Source organism: Apteryx mantelli, chromosome 2, assembly GCF_036417845.1.
Source record: "Apteryx mantelli isolate bAptMan1 chromosome 2, bAptMan1.hap1, whole genome shotgun sequence".
NCBI lineage: Eukaryota > Metazoa > Chordata > Aves > Apterygiformes > Apterygidae > Apteryx > Apteryx mantelli.
In genome coordinates, this window is record NC_089979.1 from 34,199,482 (window position 1) to 34,218,007 (window position 18,526).

At 38.8% G+C, this 18,526-nt stretch overlaps 1 protein-coding gene across 5 annotated transcripts in view; it reads right to left on the bottom strand.

Moving 5' to 3' along the window:
- RB1CC1 (RB1 inducible coiled-coil 1) overlaps nucleotides 1–18,177 on the bottom strand; it is an 83,881-nt gene extending 65,704 nt beyond the window's left edge. For 3 of the 5 annotated variants that reach the window (XR_010883280.1, XM_067290451.1, XM_067290450.1), the window contains exons 1-3: nucleotides 18,004–18,166; nucleotides 5,096–5,213; nucleotides 2,881–3,008 (exon numbers count right to left, since the gene is read on the bottom strand). Coding sequence is in view for 3 of the 5 variants with exons in the window: in XM_067290451.1 (XP_067146552.1) it covers nucleotides 2,881–2,951 (71 nt within the window). In the remaining 2 variants the exon portion in view is untranslated. Of the gene's footprint in view, nucleotides 1–2,880; nucleotides 3,009–5,095; nucleotides 5,214–18,003 lie in introns of all 5 variants that reach the window. The other 2 variants (XR_010883281.1, XM_067290453.1) reach the window with 2 other exon arrangements.
- Between the last annotated feature and the right edge of the window lie 349 nt (nucleotides 18,178–18,526).

Below are 18,526 nucleotides of genomic sequence, written 5' to 3' on the forward strand. Positions count from 1 at the left end.
GTATAATATCAGCAATCTTCTTCCAAGATGATCTGATAGAGGGCTGAAATTCTGGACTGAATCATATCAAACATTTAGGATAACTGTAAAAGCCATATTATGCTCTTTGAGTATTTACTTTATGAACACACAACAACTGACTTATCGAAACTGCAGAAGAGCAAGAGTATTTAACACTTTTTTATGCATAATGCAAACACAATTTCACCTAATCAACTCACTGATTTACTGTATATAAAGTGCAATATAATGTGCAGTGACAGTAAATTAGACAATCCATATGCATGCAAACATTAAGCACTAACACAGAAATGCAACTTAGAAAATAAAGATCAATTACCTAAAATAACTATGATTCAATATGACAGCATGAATTCACTACAAGCACCTCAAGAGCGCAAGCTTGTACTCACTAGTGTTGTTAGAGTAAATATTCACCTATCATCCCCATGTGCTTTGAGACATTCACTTGGCCTGTCAATTTACTAAGAGATAGGCAAAGAGCCTAAGAAAAACTTAATCCTGCTAGAAAGAGCAAGTCTCTCCAGATAGACAGAACAATACATTACACAGTTCAGCTGAAGAGTCTAGCATTTTGAACAGATTATCCATGAGTTGGAAGGCTTCTTTCTCAAGAACTGCCAGACTGAGGGAGAAATCAGCCCACACAGGCTGTAATGTGCACTGACTGGCAGTTCAGATGTTGTATCCCACCATGATTTAGGGATAGAATATCTCAAATTACCAAAAAATGCATGAGGATAATGGCGCATCTGCAGATGACCCAACAGTAGTTCTGAAACAGCTGAGATAAAAGGCTTTATTTCATGTTCAATAATATGCTGAGTGTCAGGGGACTTTGCAGAAAAGCCAGTCTTGAAGGCAGCATTATGTAACCCAGGTATCAAAGGAAGTTTACCTTGTTGATGAAGGAAAATTTGCTATTCCACAGTACTACATTTTCTGACATAGCACTTCACCTATCCCAAGATATAAGAAGAAACACAGCTATGGAAATGGAGGCATTACTGCACATGCTATGAAGAGGACAGAAAAAGCGGAGTGAAAAGCAACGAAATTCAATTTTTCCAAGAACAAGAAAAATGATATTTCTTTCACAGAGCAACCACAAGGCCTAAGAGAAGACTCCTCGCTCTTAAACCCTTCTACCTCAGGCTGCTCCTTGGAAGTTCACAAAATGCAGACTACATCTTAAACATATTCTGGACAAAGTCATTACATTCAGGATGTGGGAAAGGGAGTTGAATCGAAGCAGTCTTATCTGACACTCTTGTTCTAGCTATCTGGAAATGCCCAAGTTCAGAAGTAGTTGTGGAAGCACATACAAAAATAATAAATCACAGAACCTTATAGTTGGCATTGTAAGTGATGTCTTCTACAAACAGTGTGAGCCATATTTAGTAGTTTTTACCAGTTGTACACAAGGAGGTCCTGGCAAGATGAACAGCTTAAAAAGAAAATTGATGATCCATGGATTTCTCCAAGATGATCACAGTTTTGATGTCCAAGTACTTGGTATTTTTGCCCAGGGATAGCATGAGAAACATTTCTCTTGTTTCTCAACTTCTCTTGAAGTTTTGTAAGGGAAAAGAGAAAGCAGACTTGCATTACTGCACCCTTCTATTTTCTTAATATTCCAGCACCCTTGATCTAGCCAGGGAAGCCTCTAAGAGGGGATCTTTTTCATGAAGTAGAAGTCCAACTTCCTGCCTAGAGAAGCAATTCACCTCCAGTACCTACATTAAAAATCAGGGAGCATGCAACACGTGGAAAATAGACTGTAAACCCCCCACCACCAATTCTACTAAATAGCAGATGCTTCCCCCCCCCCCCCCCCGAAAATACCTAAGTGTCCCTCAGCATACCTCAGAGAAAGGTTTCTGGCTTACTGATGATGCAATTCAATACTTTAATGTTGAAAAGAAGAATTGTTAGCAAGAAATGAGGCACTTTCCATTTCAGAAGTCTTGCCAATGGAGAAGCATGTCTAGGATCATCTAGAAAACTAAGTACAGCCTAAATCCCTTTAAGGCATCAGATAAAGCGAATTGAAACAGTTTTGATGCCAAGACATTGTTGATAGCCTATTAAACCACAACTTGTTTGTTTTTCCTGTAAGCACTACGTACTGCTCAAATATCTTGACCCAAGGGTTTTGCTTTTGTTTGTAATCTCCAACTCAGTTTTACTTGAGTCTTATTGCCAACACTTCCATCAAAGTCTGCCTCAGGCAGTGGTTCACTAACATCATCTCCGCAAACATCTGTAAGGTGCCCATCTCAGACACTAGATATGAAATATGCATCATATCTTCACAACTGTTTCAAAGAAGGTTTTTCAGTCTTGCAAGTCCTCATAAGAAAAAGCAAACATACCATGCATGTGTTCAGAAAAAGGACATGAAAACCATGCCCTTAACAGGAATTCATCGGGACAGCCTTGAAATCAGTTTCTTTCAATTCAGTATAAGATAAACCTTTTACAGAGGAATACTATAAAAATGCCGTCCAATAAAGAGCACAGAAGATCAGAAATCATTCTGACAATTTTTCTAAAAAGCATTCAAACTTAACACTAGACTCAGCTAAGAATAATAGGCCAGTAATACCTACTTCTGCTTTCACTGTCCCAGAAAGTAACAGGTAAGACTACCTAACCTTTACACCCTTTTCTGGGACCTTAACCAAGCACAACCACCTGCAAGGCATTGACAGTGCTAATTCAAGAATCCTCAAAATTCACCAATACAAAAAATGAACACAGAAAGAAACCACATAGACATATTCAAAAACAACTGAGTACCACCTGTCCAGCACTTAGGATACAAAAGGTTATTAAAAAAATACATAATTTCCTTACTTTTGTACAGCAAGTTCTGTGTCAAAGGTAAGGGTAGTTCCAGTGTTGACCAGAAATACATATAGCTTCATGATGATTTCTTTAGGTTTCTGAAGTTTACACCTTCCACTGCTAAAATCATTTAGAACCTGCAAAGAAATTCAAATGTTAGCTTTACAAATGAAAGTTAAAAAAAGCATGCATTTGCTTTTGAATAAATACTCCTAGATATATAGTGGGTCGATACATCAGCGCTCATACCCCACAGTTCTTTGCCCATTACTAAATGCACAGATTCTCCTCTGATCAGAAACGTGGGCAAGGGAGGTCTCCACACATCCAGATGGGCTAGGAGAACACATGAAAATACACACTAGGGGGAAGAGAGGGATAAGACTTCCAATTGCAGAGGCCACTATCACAGATCATTATCTGGCTTTTCTCAATTATTAAATGCATTTTAATAGCCCCAGATCCAGTTACTTCCAGCTGTCTTTCCCTGACTTTACAAACAGCAGCATGGTCTATGGTGTAAGTCTTGATTCCTTAACTCACAACAACTACAAAGTCTATTTACTGATTACTAGCCATTCCATAGTTTTTCCACTCAGACACGTGGAACATTATTATATGAAAAACAGCTAAGATTATTTTTCAAAAGTATTACCTAATTATGGGCAGATACAACCAGCAAATCTACAGATTTTTGTTTTCTCTGTAGCTAAATCTGTAGCTTCTTAGTTGCTATTAGCTACTACAGGGTGATCAAGTAAGGCAGTGCAGTCTAACACATTAGACATGTATTCAATACATTACCCTACAAGCTTCTGGATAAATGGCTTATAAGCAAGCCCTTGCTTCTCCCTTTTACATAACAGAAGAAAAACACTGAACTGCACTGTAAGGTATTCTAAGTTTTAATGAATTCACATCCAAATACTCTATACATCTGAACTTTTTTTTTCCTCCTCAGCAGAAGTTCAGAAGTCTACGAACAATCTCCTCCACGCTAATAGAGCTGCTGCAAAAGTACAACTAGCACTGCTCTCATTATTGCACTGCAATATTTTGATGTGGAAGAAGTTATGGAAAGTTAAGCTGTTAAAGTTCTAGCCACTCAACAATATTCTTACATCACTATGAAAATGGCTTTTTGGATTAAATTACTTCACAGGAAGTGCAAGAAGTCCCTCTTTCCCCGAAATGAGAACAGGACACACCCAAAGTCTATACTGCTCACCCAAAGTCTAAACTGCTAACCGTATTATTTTAAAGTCAGCTTGAATTTTCAACCGTCTCCTTGTCTACACAGAGAAAAACTGATAAACTGTGAGGATAGAAAATAACAAAAACTCCACTAAAAGGCTGGCAGGGGGACGGGACAGGACAACACATTCTATCAGCAGAATTATTCCAGAAAGTCAAAAGAACTTTCTTTCAAGAGTGTAACTTCCCTGCAAACTTTTCAAGCAGAGATTAAAAAAAGCTAGTCAAGACATGTCTGTACAACAAGGTTTTAAAAACAGAAACATGCCCAAAAAACCCACCACCACCACCACCAAAAATTAAATAATTTCATATGAATTGAGCCTTATTGTCCTCACATCTGAATTCTACTGTAGTCAATGGCAACAGTTCCAATTTATACCGAAGGAAGAAGAATATACTCTATAAACAAAGCTACCAGACATGCAAAATTGCTGACTCTCAAGAATAACTGAGCAATCATTTATTATTTAATTCTCTGGCATAACTTTTGGAATTAATCAGTCTCACAAGCATAGTTATTACGGTAACTTCTTCTCACACAGGGTATTATTTATGACTGTAGTCCAGGTAGAGTTACAGATGAACTTGACAAATACAGTACTTAAAACACCACTGTTGTTCACTTAAAGAAAGAAAAAAAGCAACTCCCCCACTACTGTTCACCATAAATGCTCCTCCTTTCCACCATGAACAAAGTAAAAGGCTTACATAGTACATAAGTTCCATATAATTATTAATTCACAAATTCAAGTGGTATTTATCAGGTAATCTGGCTGGAAACCATATTTTGTTCGTGTAAATAAATGGAAATTTTAAATTGAACACCTTTTTCCTATCCTTAGCACTAAAGCTAACTCTTCAAAGCATGAAAAACATTATCAAGATCAAACACATTTATTCATCTGCCATGTATCAGTAATCTCAAGCTTTTCAACTTCATAACAAAAAAAATATATAGATATATTACCTTCAGGCACTACACGAAGCTATCACCTTCTTCAAATGCACCAGGAGAACAAATGCACACATGTGCTTTACTTGATTTTGGCAACAGAGTACCACAGCTGTTCAAAATGAGAGAAGATCTAAAAAGAAAAGATACAGAATGCAATTATGAGTGTCCTTAAAACCTAAGAATTTTATGGTCAGTTTTGCACCTAACATAGAAGTTACTGCCTGTCAATACTAGAAAGCCATTATTAAAAAAAAAAGGCACTATTGCATAATTAACAACGCTATCCAGTTACAGTTTTGCTCTCAACTGCTACACAAGTGATTTCCTCCCCCCCCCCACACACACATAAGTTCAGTTTAAAATAACTTAGTAACATTATTCAGCATTTGCAAGGAGTCAAAGCAAAAGTTCACTTGAATGAACTAATCTAAGGAGTATTTTTCAGAACTGATACAGAATGCTGAGACAATGCTAAGTACACCACAGAGTCTCAAAGGACAGAACACAATTAAACTAAGAAAATCCAGACTGGAAATGCATTCTCATGCTACCTTTTTTAAATGAACAGCCTTATCTCACGGATGTATCCAACAGATTTGTGAAGGAAGCAACAACACTTTCCTTAAGTTCACCTTGTTAAGCCATTTGCCTACTTCAGTATATTCATTAGACTCTCTTTTCATCATCAGCTGAAGAGGTTGCCATTCCCAGCTGCTTGTCACTGTCATCCTTGCCAGGGGCTCCTCCCTCAGGACTGCTGTTTAAACTACAATGATCAAAACGAGTCAGATCAGCAGAGGTCGTCCTTTTAAGCGAAGCTGGTTCATTTTAACTGTTGTCAGTCAGGCAGCAATGCTAAGGGAGGAACCCCATCAAAGGAAGGTAGAGACAAGCAGCTGGGATATGTAACCTGTTCAGTTCAACCAGCACAGCCACAGTGAGGGCAGTGCATGATGAAATTCTCAACTACAACAGACATTTTCCTATTTCATGTTAGTGCCATAGCAAGCTTTTTGAGAAGATGATCGATCAGGCACTGTACGGGGTGATAATACACTACTAAAAATAGAACTGCTGAAGCCCCCAAACCATTAGAACATGTGCCTTATTTTATACAACTTATGCTACCAATGGTAAATCAAAAATAAGCTCTCCTCATCCCAAATCTGCAAACTTTATAAGAGAAGTAATTAAACAATTGTTTTTATATATGCACTGAACAGATTACTAACTGCCTGACATTATACTATTCAGTTTTTAAATTACCTTCTTCCCTTTTGTCCACTCCTTCATTCCTCCTATTCAAAATGCATATATATAAGAAGCAAGTGCGCAACAGAAAGAGCAACATGTTTAAGTAGCACCATTGGAAAACCAAAAATTGAAATGTCCTCCAACTACTAAAATCCAATTTTGCTACTGACTGTAGTTGTACTTGAGCAAACTCATTTTAACAATGCTTGCTTTAGATCAAAGCAATGGAAATTGCCATGAATTTAATAAAGAAACTATTGAACAGTTCAACCACAAATGAAGACTCCAACCCTATAATTTCTACACTTCTCTTGATTTCTTAATGGTCTTAAAGAAATTAGAAGTGTTGCTTCTTCTACCCAATACTTAACAAGCTAACATACAATCCTGAGTAAACAGAACTACACTCAGGTAGGCAGGACAAATACATTTGTATGTTCGCACTATTAGGTTACCATTTGAAGAGGAGAAAAAAGAAGTAGAATTTACACACTCCCAAGGTCATCACAAATTTAAAAGAGTGGTTCCACAAACAGAGGAATTGCGTGAAATTAGGTTTCAAAAAATATATGCCTTGAAGATTGCTTTCCCCTGCAGATTCTCTGGTGCCTCATAAAGGTAGACTGCAGCCCTTCCTTCAGTAGCAACTACTCTGGGTGCCTCTCCAGAGGCCTGTTTACACAACACGGGTAGAAACTAATTTGAGAGCTCTCCACACATCTCGTTGAACTTGACAGAAAAAATTCCAAGAGCAGTTGAGGGAGATGCATGAAAACTAGCCACAACTGCTTAAGTCTCCTTTCTTTCAAAAGCCAGGTTAAAACAGATTATGATAAATAAGGTCAGCTGCATTTCCAAACAGGTCTACTAGTTCCTAGTATTCACAAATGTTACTGATGAATCATAGTAAGATTTTAATACAAGCTTGGAGTGTAAAGCTGGTACCATACAGCTTCAAGAGAAATATATCAATAAACATTTTATTATTGTTCCTTTTGCATTTATTTTAATAGGACATTAAGAAAACTTCAGGAGTTTCTACACCTAGTGTTACATTGTCAAATTTTAATTGTTTAACCTTTATTAAAATGGATTAAAGTAACTTCAGCAACTAGAAGACATAGTTACTAGCTATGTAATCAGATAAACTGTAACAAAATGAATAGTCCACCCACATTTATTGTTTAAGATCTGCTATCTGAAGCATTCAGAAGACCCATGCTATCATATAAACTAGATCTTTCAAATTATGGGATGGAAGCTTGCATGATCAACAGCCAGGAAGTATCATTAATATCATAAAAATAGAAAATTTGAAAATACAAACTTCTATAGTAACTGCCACAGCAGCAGATGGTAGAAATGAAGAAAAAATGATGAAAAAATGAAAGTACAAATAGCACAAAGTTGAAGTAGAAAAAGCTTCCAGAATTCATTCAGAAGACACATATCTTGTTATATTAGCTAACAAAACACCAAAATCATCCATGGAAGCGTTTTTCTGGTGATAAAACAAGTATTTCATTACTCTATATTGTGTTTACATTGCAATTTGATTCACTTCACAAAAAAATTGCAAGCTTTTTCCATCCAATACAAATCCTAGACCAATTCCATAGTTTTGAAATATACTGTGTTGATAAATACTTTCAACGCAGCTTAGAAGTTTTGTAATGTAGCTTATTTAGTTCAGAACATGCTCATTGCTTCAACATCTGTAAAAGGAAATGAATGGCTGTTTACAGACCTTCCCTTTCTGTAATTACAGTACAAACGTCATGGGTTTCACAGCATTCCACAAATAATCCTACGGCTACATTAACTATCCATTTCTGCCATTACATGCTGAATCACTGCTCTATTTTGACCACTCCATTGTTCCGGAGTACAACTCTTTCCAACTTCACAAACTCAGACACTGAAACATGGCACTCAGTGTAGGACAAGGAAAACAAAATTTATGTGCACCATTTAGGTTTATAGGGGCATTATCAACTTCATTTTAAATCCATTAAATTTCATCTACAATATTCTGATTTTTTTTTTTTTTAATAAGTTTAAGTACAAATTTTTTGACACCTCATTCTCCATGTCGCTTCTATAAACTGGCTTACAAACCAAACCTGAGCAAACCAAATTACTAATGCACCATTTTTAAACGACCTGAATTTACGTTAAACCATGTCACAGTCATGGCTTCTGTAAAATCCCTGACATTTAAAACTGTTTTCTAGAATACCACCATGCCAGCAGTATATGCTACTTTGCTTTTAGTGTTTGGGGAAATATTGTTTTATATCTGTACAGTAAGTGCTGTACTTATCAATGCTTCATCTTCCAGGCCAGAAAGGACCCATAGGCCCATACTCCTGTGCCAGGTATATCTCCAGGATGGAAGGGGTTCCACTCCGACGGCAGACAGACAGAACTAGCTTAACTACCTGTGCAAGCCAATATGCTCACTATTCATTCAGAAGCCTGCAATTCCACATTGCTAGTTATGAGACATTCACATAGCTCTTCACAAACATCATCTGTATGACTCTAATAAAAGAAGGTTCTCTTCTGTTAGCTGAGGAACAGTTGAGGCTACATTGCAGGCAACAGATACCGTCTCCAATACAAGTCACAAATGTGACCTCTGATTACAAGTGTCACAGGAGAGGCACTGTAGAATTCCTACCTGTTGAAAAGGGCAATTCATCTGAGGCCAAGTCTGACAAGTCCATCACACACTAAAAAGACTCAAGCACTATTCCTCATTCACTAATTATCAATATCTTCAGGAACAGGTAGTCTTATCTGGAATACATCTCCTCACAAAGAGGACACACCTTTATTACCTCTGGGAATGGAAAACCAGCTTCTGGGCATATCAACTTTTTAAGCTGTCCTGCAATTCCACACAGCAAAAACTTACAGTTTGTCTTGGAGATGCTGCAGTCCCCGTGATTTCACCTTTAGCTCCTCTGTTCTTGGAGCAGGATTTCTTGTTTCACCTCAGTTTAGGCAACTATGTAATAGACAGAGTACTAGACTAACATAGAATGTTCCATCCACTTCAATTTGCTTTCTTCTATTCCACATTACACAGGTCTGTCTTCTACCTCCACTTCCCCTGCTTTTTCAGGTATTGTTCTCTAAAATCGCTCCTTTCTCTTCATGTAGCTGGCACACCTCACAATCAAAGGGGTTTACAGCCCTTTTGTATTTCCTAATATCAAAGGAAAAGGAATATAAAGATTCCAAGCTGAATTTAAGCTGGGGGGGGGGGGGAGAAAACACACTTTCTTCACATTAGTCATATAGTATCATCATCGCTAAGAGTAAGTTTGAAGGAGCTCTCCTTCAAAAATGGAACCAACGCACCTAACCAGAAATATGTCCATTTCACAGAGGACCACGATCATCACCAGAAGGACAGAATTACCTCATTATGATGGCACATATTCTTTACTACTGCTTTTAGCAACAGAAGCACCTTAGTTTCTAAATCACAATGCAAATTTATACCTTTACCTGGACAACTGATTGCTGAAAGAAAACATGCCTAAGGTGTTAAAAACCTTAAAAATCAAACTTGACAAAAAACTTCCTAAGCTGCATGATGAATATACAAGGAGAGCCCCTCCTGATCCAGATGCAGAGAATAAATTTCATCCAAAAAGCAAACAAAAAAAACCCCTAGCACCCCCCCAATTTTTTTTTTTTTTTTTTTTTTTTTAACAGAAGACCACATCTAATCCCTAAGGCACATGTTATTCCAGATGGAGGTCCCATCTCTCGTTACCTCCTGATATCAAGACCTAAAAACTTCACATTCTCAAGACCACAGTGTGGTCTTGAGAAGGACCGTCAATCTCTGACATCAGTAAGGTGTCATCTGGAGCTCTATTTATACTTTATTGATATGTGCATCAGGCACAGACAGAGGTGGTTACTTAATTACAGCATTTCTAACAGCCACTATGTTGTTAGCAGCTCTCAAGCTCAGCTACTGGTCAGTAAAGCAAGTCTTTTCACCATTGTTAACACAGGAAAGAAGCTGCAATTCTGCATAGCAGCCAGAAAACATGTCTAAGCCCCTACTTTCCAATTCACTAAGAAGTTTCAAAATTCATACAGTAATTCAGAGTACAGGAGTTCTTTAAAAAAAAAAGAGAGAGAAAAGATTGGGCATTATACGTAATGCTAACTTAGTACTTAGCTTTTCACAAACTGAATTATACATGACTATACATAAATGCAGGAGCAACACTGAACTATGTGGAAATCTCCTCTGTTCTCCCCATCCAGCAAAGTAAGTGCAGCAATACCTTTACAGTTTCCTCAACAACATCAATAGTGGAACAGTAAGAGATCAAAAGCAACTCCATCTGAGCAGGTAAGAAAACACTGTGCATTCAGGAGTAGCTTCTAAATTGACGGGGCCCAAAACAATGCAGCTTCTTACAATTCACGGAGAACTTATATCATGTACTCTAGGAAAACAACAGTTTCAAACATGTTCATGAGGCAACAAGCAAATTATTAGACACTATGTCATGATTCCATATGTATATAATTATAAAACACTTCAGTTCTGAGTGTTAGCATCTGTTCACTTCTATCTTTTCACTGTATTTGAAGAGCAGCCAAAATGCAATCCACATAATGGACCAGACAAAGGTGGTTCTCCTCTAATAGAAAGAAAATTTACTACCTTTTGCAAAAAAACCCACCTCTCTGACTTGATAAAAAGTCTAATTTTTGTGCTTCAGTTACCTGATACAAGTCAGAAAAAATAAGGTTTTCTAACATTTGCATTGCTAGAAAACAGCCCACAGCCTACAGAAGTGCTGTTTTCCTTTCATTCTTTTATTTTTAATTCATGGAAACAGCCTTTCCACACCTGTCTGGGACTTCGTCTTTAACAAAGTTAACTAAAGGTCTTGTGGGCTTTTTAAAAAAAAAACATATAATTTTGCCACTTCACAAGCATTTTCAGGCTATACGCGTCTCTCCAATTAGAGATTAATACATGCACTTTGCAACAAATGGTACTCTTGGGTACATGCAATTTCAAGTTGTTTTATTCAAATTACTCCATACTAGTGGAGGGAATTCCCCCTGTAGAAATAAACACTTAAAAACAATTATATCTTATGGTGTTTGCAAGTAATTCTGCACAAAACAATCAAAAAATTCCTTTACATCTTACATTGCACTTGGACAACATATCTACACCAATGCTTCTCCTTCATGAAGACTTTCTCTGGCCAGCTAAGAACATGATTACATAAACACTTTTATGGTAAGAGTACCAGCTCTAACAACCCCTTTCCTCAGCCAGCTGTTCTTCCATTCCTCTCCCTGAGCTGACTGTCAGTAGTGCCCCTTTTCATAGTTATGTGGGGGTAAACTGGATTAGTATGCTGTAACACGTTAGAAGTAGCTTACTTCCCTGGGTTACTGTGAGCTTGAATTAATTCCATGATCCGATTCACCACACAGCTCCACAGACTGTTGCACCACCACTAAGGGTGGAAAGCAGATGATGGGTACAGGAGGTACTTAAGTTAGCACTGTCATGCCAGAAGACAAGCGAGGATTTTCAAAAGTCATCATTCAAATTTGTAACTGTCCATGTCATCATAAGTTATTAATAGCCAACTTATATATTGTAACCTATTTTTAAAAAATGCCATTATCTTAAAGAGCAGACTAAGATAACCCAAAATGGGCAATTACTACAGATGTGATTGAGGACAGAGCTCCTCAAAATATATATTACGAGGCTACATCTCCCACCATCCCCTCTCTAGATACACCACCACAAAGCTAGAAGGTATTTTTTAATGCCAATAGTACAAGGTAACTCAACAAGACTTGTTTTAAAGGATAAAAGCAGACAGAGTAAGATTTATTGAATGGCATTTATTATAAAGAACGAAAACATTACAGATAGAAAAGAAAGTAAATGGAACAAGATTGACAAACTGCAAGACAAGAAGAATCATTGTGATGTACTCCGACCTACTGCATAAAAGAAGCCACACAACTTTCCTTAAGTAATTTTTATTTATACAAAACTGTATTTTAGAACAACATGAAAGTTTTTCAACAACAAGGAAATCTACTACAATCTTGATCAGCTGTTATGATTAGCAACTTCCAAACTTTTAAAAAATTCTTCATCATACGGATACTTATGAATCTAGCCTTTGAACTTTGATCATCTAGAGATGGAATTTCTCTAGCTTCTCATTTTCTGCATAATTTGTGTGTCATCTATGAACCTCCTATGAATCTCCTCCTATTTATCAACATTCTCTTTAAAGCTGTGTTATCTGAAACAGATAACTAAAGTACCATCAGTGACATACAGATTCAATGTAAACTCCATCCTCCCAGTAAATACATATTCAGAGATCACACCTGCTTTTTTGGCAAATTCCCTTACTACTGTATTTGCATGTTACATAGTCACAAATCATCTTCAGGTCTCTACTGGCATCAAACTGAAAGATAACAGCAATATATAGAGAAATCAGAAGCTGCAGGATGGGTTTGAAGAATGTTAAATTTTACCTTATCTCAAGAAGGTATTTAGTAATTTTCAGCTGCCCTTCCTTCCTTTTTTTTCTAGATAAATCTTTGCTAGTTCAAAACAGCTAATTAAGTGCACTAACAAATCCACAATATTACCAATTTAAGAACCAAACAACCTCACAAAGAACAACTGTTGATATATTACAGCAGAACTCTTTCCATAATCAACCATGGTGTGTCATTTGCAGTCATAACATGCATGTGAAATTACTTTGTTATATTACATCCACTGTTAACAATTTATAGGTATTTCATCCCTTTGAGGAGAAGTTACATAAGTAAAGGAAAGTTTACATACTTCACCCCCCCCCTTTGATTTTTGTTCAGACAGAAATGAGAATTTTTTTAAAGAAGTATCTGGATTTTTGGTTTAAATAAGTAAGTGCTGATTGGGTCTGAAACAAGTATCTTTCAGTCAGAAGGCAATACAAATATTTGTGCTAAATATTTTTAATAACAATCATGTTGAGTTTACTAGCAGAATACTTGCAATACAGCATAAGCATAATATATTGGATGAGAGCTGATAGTACAGTTACACAGTATATTCTTATGTAATATATAACCTTATGTAAGAATCTCCATTTCATATCAATTTAATAAAAATATATACTTTGAAGGATAGAAAGAAAGTTGCATCAATACGAACACTATCTGTAAGTAGAAACTTTGGCTACCTTAGGCACAACTACACCAAATAAGGATCAGATCTCCATACTCTTGACATACCAGCACAGCTATTAGGCATCAACATAGCCCAAATACAATCCGAGCTAAAAAATGTGACATTTAGAATCCCTGCAACATAGGCAAAACAGTGTTCAAACAATAAAAAGGACATTGCCTATCTGCAATATTCATAACAGACTTCTATAGCATATTTGACAGAATGTAATACAAACATTGTATATTGTAATGTACATTTTAAAGTGACAGACAAATTAAAACAGTTACAAAAGAGAACTCGAACACCAAATAAAAAAAACTTTGGGAATTCAGGAGCAACTACCTCAGTCACAGAAATCAGGTATCAAAGTGCCATTCTGAACAGAATTTGTTCTAAGAGACACCCCATTTTTGAATCCTTGAATCCCAACTTTAATAACACTTTTTACCTCTAAAATATACATTGCTTTCAACCTGTTCAAACTGAAAACAGCATACAAGTGTTTAGCCACATCTTTTCAAGAATAATAATGAAAATTGATATATTGTTTTCATATCATAAAGTCACTAGTTTTATCTAGTCCCTCCAAATAAAAAGAGCAAGCAGTTCAAATACTGAACTCACTACTTTTCCCTTACTACCAAGATTTTCCTTTTCCCTTGTAAAAATATTGTTTCAGAAATGATCCCTGGGAGATAAGAAAATAGAGCTATTTCATAACAAGAAAAAAAAGTTCTGAAGTCAGAGACCCATTAGAACATTCCTTAAGCAGTGCTGCTGTCTTTTTAAATATCCCATGTTGGTCTGCTTATCACAATTATGGTATTATACAGCAAGTCACAGATGCAGGACATTTTGGACCCAACCAGTCAACAAAAGTAGTTTTATATTCCATTTACAGATCAACAGGTAACCAATAAAAACCAGAGATAAACTAGTGTAACACTTAAAACAAGTCATATCACATAGAAACGCTGCCACATTATACAACAGTTAAATTTCTAGACCCGCCAGAAATTTACACATTTATTTATATATATATGGCACATCATCTTGATGTGGTAAACACAAGAGGCCCAGCTGCAAAACCTGTTCCCAAAAGAAACTGTCAACATCTTGGACACACACAAAAAGCTACACTAGCAACTGCTGCTGCTTGAGCAGTTAGTTTCAGCTCAAAACTCTACTGGAACCATAGACTGCAAACTTGAACAAGAAAAGAAAAATACACAACCAGAGATGGACAGAAGGCCAGCAAGAATTCCCCTGATGCCATAGGTGGTTCTCCTAATCAGCCAACAGTCAGCAAGCCCATCTAAAACTTTCTGAAAACTTCATGTTAATAAGTTTATTTTGATATTTCTATCCAGAACTGTCAACAATAATTTAGAAATGTGCAGATCCCATTATTTTTAGAAGACACATTACCAAACTAAATCCACTTCAAACCAAGCTTCAGAAAGAAGACAGAAGTAGCTGATACATGGCCATAGTGTCTTCCAACTTCTTTCAACTGAACTCAAAACTAAATTACAAGGGGGTCTGCAAAATGAATTAAATAGTCACATGACTTGCACAACATCCACTGAATCCTTAATTAGCTCACAAAATAAATCATTGTTAGCAATTTCTCTAACACCATCAATCATCTCGCAGGCTTTTATGACAAAGAATTCATGCAAAAATCCTTCTCAACGTTTTCAGTGAACAAGTTGAAAGTCAGCTACAAAATAAGACTTTTTTTAAATCTAGCAATTATGCATGTAATTTATATATTAGTGATACCGCTTTTTTGCCTTCTCAGTATCAGTGCATTAAACCAGGTCTTGTGGTATAACATAGTACCATTATGGAAGCTTGCATCTTGTAATCAAGTGTTTGCTACTTTGCTGATTAGCAATTTTCCATTAAGACATAACTACTAGTAAGGTCCTTTCCTCATTAGCTTCATTCCTCCAGTAACACTTCCAGACAAAATTTAAGGCACTAGATATAAAAAGCTGAGCTGTTTTTTTTCCCACTCTTGAGAATCTCCTCATGCAATATCACTGTGTGGTGGACCAACATCAGCAGCACAACTTTCCTGGGCAATATGCATGTGCAGAAGGAGACACGTGACTGTTTGGACAGTGACCAAAGGACTCTGGAGTAGCTCATGTCACAGCCAGGTATGTGTGCTATAGCTTGAGAGTTCTCACAGCTTTTCATTTTGACTTGCTTCACTTTACCACAATATTTCAATAAACTCAACTACTAGTTTAAAAACAAATAAAAACGTAAGGACAAACTGATAACAACTTACCCTACAGGTTAACATATGGAAAAAACTTCTTTCAAACAATCCCATCATAATTCCACTCTCCTATCAAAAGGAGCAGAAAACATTATTCCTATCTCCCTCACATAAGCTCTTCCCCTACTTAACCATAATAATTATAATTCTAAGAAGTTTAGAAGCTGTTTAGAAACTATGTTTTTCACCTAGAGTCTTGCAAAAGCATGTAACCTTAGCTATATTCTGACTACAGACAGGGACAATGTTTTAAAGAGACACTACAAAAGACTTCAAAACAACCCTTATCCTCTTCTCAAATAAGAGTGCAAGTCTGCTTCATGCACTTCTAATTATAACTATGGTAACTTGACATGGGGAGAGGGCCAGCCCCTTTAATAAGATCCCAAAGACTAGCAACCCAAATCTGTGCTGAGCATAAGGCTAGTTCAACAGAATACAGTATAATACAGTTTTTTACTGAAAAAAAAATTAAATAAATTGTACACCAATGATATACCTCAAAATTCCACTTAGGTACACTAATCCATTATCCCAAAAGGACCAGTTTCTGTTCCCAGCTCTATAGCTTCCCTTACTCAAGAACATGGGGCAAAGGACTTCAACTGTGCCAGTTTTCTTCACTACTCCTAATGTAATGTAATAAAACTGAATTCTAGACAGCATCTAGAATAAGCACAAATGTATTCCCTCCCTATCCTTATTTAAACAATGATTTTTAAGTGTCTTATTTCTTCCTTGTTAATATTTGCTCTTCAGCACTAAAAATTTATGCTAAAACTTGAGATAACAGCAAGGTCATTTCTTCACTTCCTTCATCCTCTAAAAAACTTCCCAAGATGACAGATATTAAAAATTTCTCAAGTTCACAACTGCAATATATCACAACACTGCATAAGTTCTCTATTGTTATGAATTGTTTACATTATGTAATATTTCTTATAATACTTCCTATCTCCTTCAACTATAGTAAGTATGTTTTTAATCATCTTCATTTTTCCAGCACAGTTGAAGTACCTTTGCTGAGCAAACGAGAGAAAATTTCAGAAGTGTAAATTCTTCCATAAAGCCAATTTTGCCAACTACTTCTAACTCGCATTTACATGAGTGGCATAAAGGATACTTGACCTCCTTGTTCTCTCCCCTAAGGAAAAGGGAACAGAGGTGAAAGCTTTAAATATGTACCACAGGGAATGGGCCATCAACAGAACATACCACTTCATTACTTCAGACAACAAACAAATAGTACAGCGGAAAAGGCATATGACTACAAGACGATTAATGTATCTGGGTTTGGTTTTGAGTATCTCAGGTTCAGGCATGTTTTTTTTAATCTCTAGATAAAGTTAAGTAAGGAACATGGGTGTTGCAAAGATCAGTTCATTTCACTTCTCCATCATTCATATTAGAATTTCCCCCTTGGCATGACAGTCAGAGAGAACTTACAGGGGGCAGGAGGAGGCACAAAGAAAGAAAAGTCTGCACAGATCGACAAAACAGCCTGAAAGAATACTAGAACGCAATAACGAGGCGAAGACAATGGGAAAGTTCAGTACACAACATATGCTTCCTCCGGACTAGAAATAAGTATAAACACTTCAGACAAACGCAGAAGGGCATTTGTAAACACAATACTTCTGCACACCGTTTGCCTGAGCGCTGTCAGAGGCGAGCACGACGGCGCAGGCAGGCTGAGTCATGCCTTGTAGTAACTTCACAGCGAATCCCTCGCCCTGGCAGCGGAGTTGCGGGGAGGGCGCACCCCGGCCCGCCGGGCGCTGCCTCGACAGCGCGGCTCCCGCTCGGGAAGCAGCCGCCCCCCCCCCCGGCCCGCCGGACCCCGCTCGCCGCCCGCCCCCGGCTGCACCGGGTCCCCCCGCCGCCCCGGGACCGAGATCCCGGCCCCACCCCCCCTTTGTCTCCGGCGCCCACGGGGGGGGCCGCGGCCCGACCGCGACCGCCTCCCCCGCCAGGGCCAGCTCCGCCCTCCGGTAACGGACGGGGACGGAGTCCCGGTGGCGGCGCGGCACCGCCAGCCTCACCGCCCCCCCTCCTCCGGCCGCGAGGGGCCGCGGAGGAGCAGCGGGGTCCCCCGCTCGCCTCGGCGCCACTCACCCGAGGGTCCCGCGGCGGCGCCGCGCATCCTGCGGCGGCGGCGCCCCTCCCCTCGCGGCCGGGCCCGGCGGCTCCGCGGGGGCACGCGCCGCCTCAGCGGTCACCTCGCCCAGACGGGGAGCGGCGGCGGGCGGGTCCGCGGCGCGGGCTGGGCAGCGCGGGGACGGCGACTCCTGGCGCAGCCGCTGCCGCCGCCGCTGTTTGTTATTGTCGTCACCCGCTTCCGCCGCGAGTGCATGCTGGGAGGTGGGCCGGCCGGGAGGCGGAACCATAGAGCGGAAAGCGCGGCGCAGGGAGAGCGGGCCCGGGGGAGGCGGAAGTCGGCCCCTCGCCCCGACCCAGGGAAACCCCGTGTGTCGTTGAAGCCCAGGCCACGGGGGGGGAAGGAGGGAGGGGGCGGTCACGTTCTCGGGGATAAGCGAAAGGAGGCGGGGCCTCCCGTGACGTCCGCAGGGGCCATGGAGGGCCTCTGCCAGGGCGTCGACCGCTGCGGGGCCCTCGGCCCTCCTCGCCCTGCCGCGCC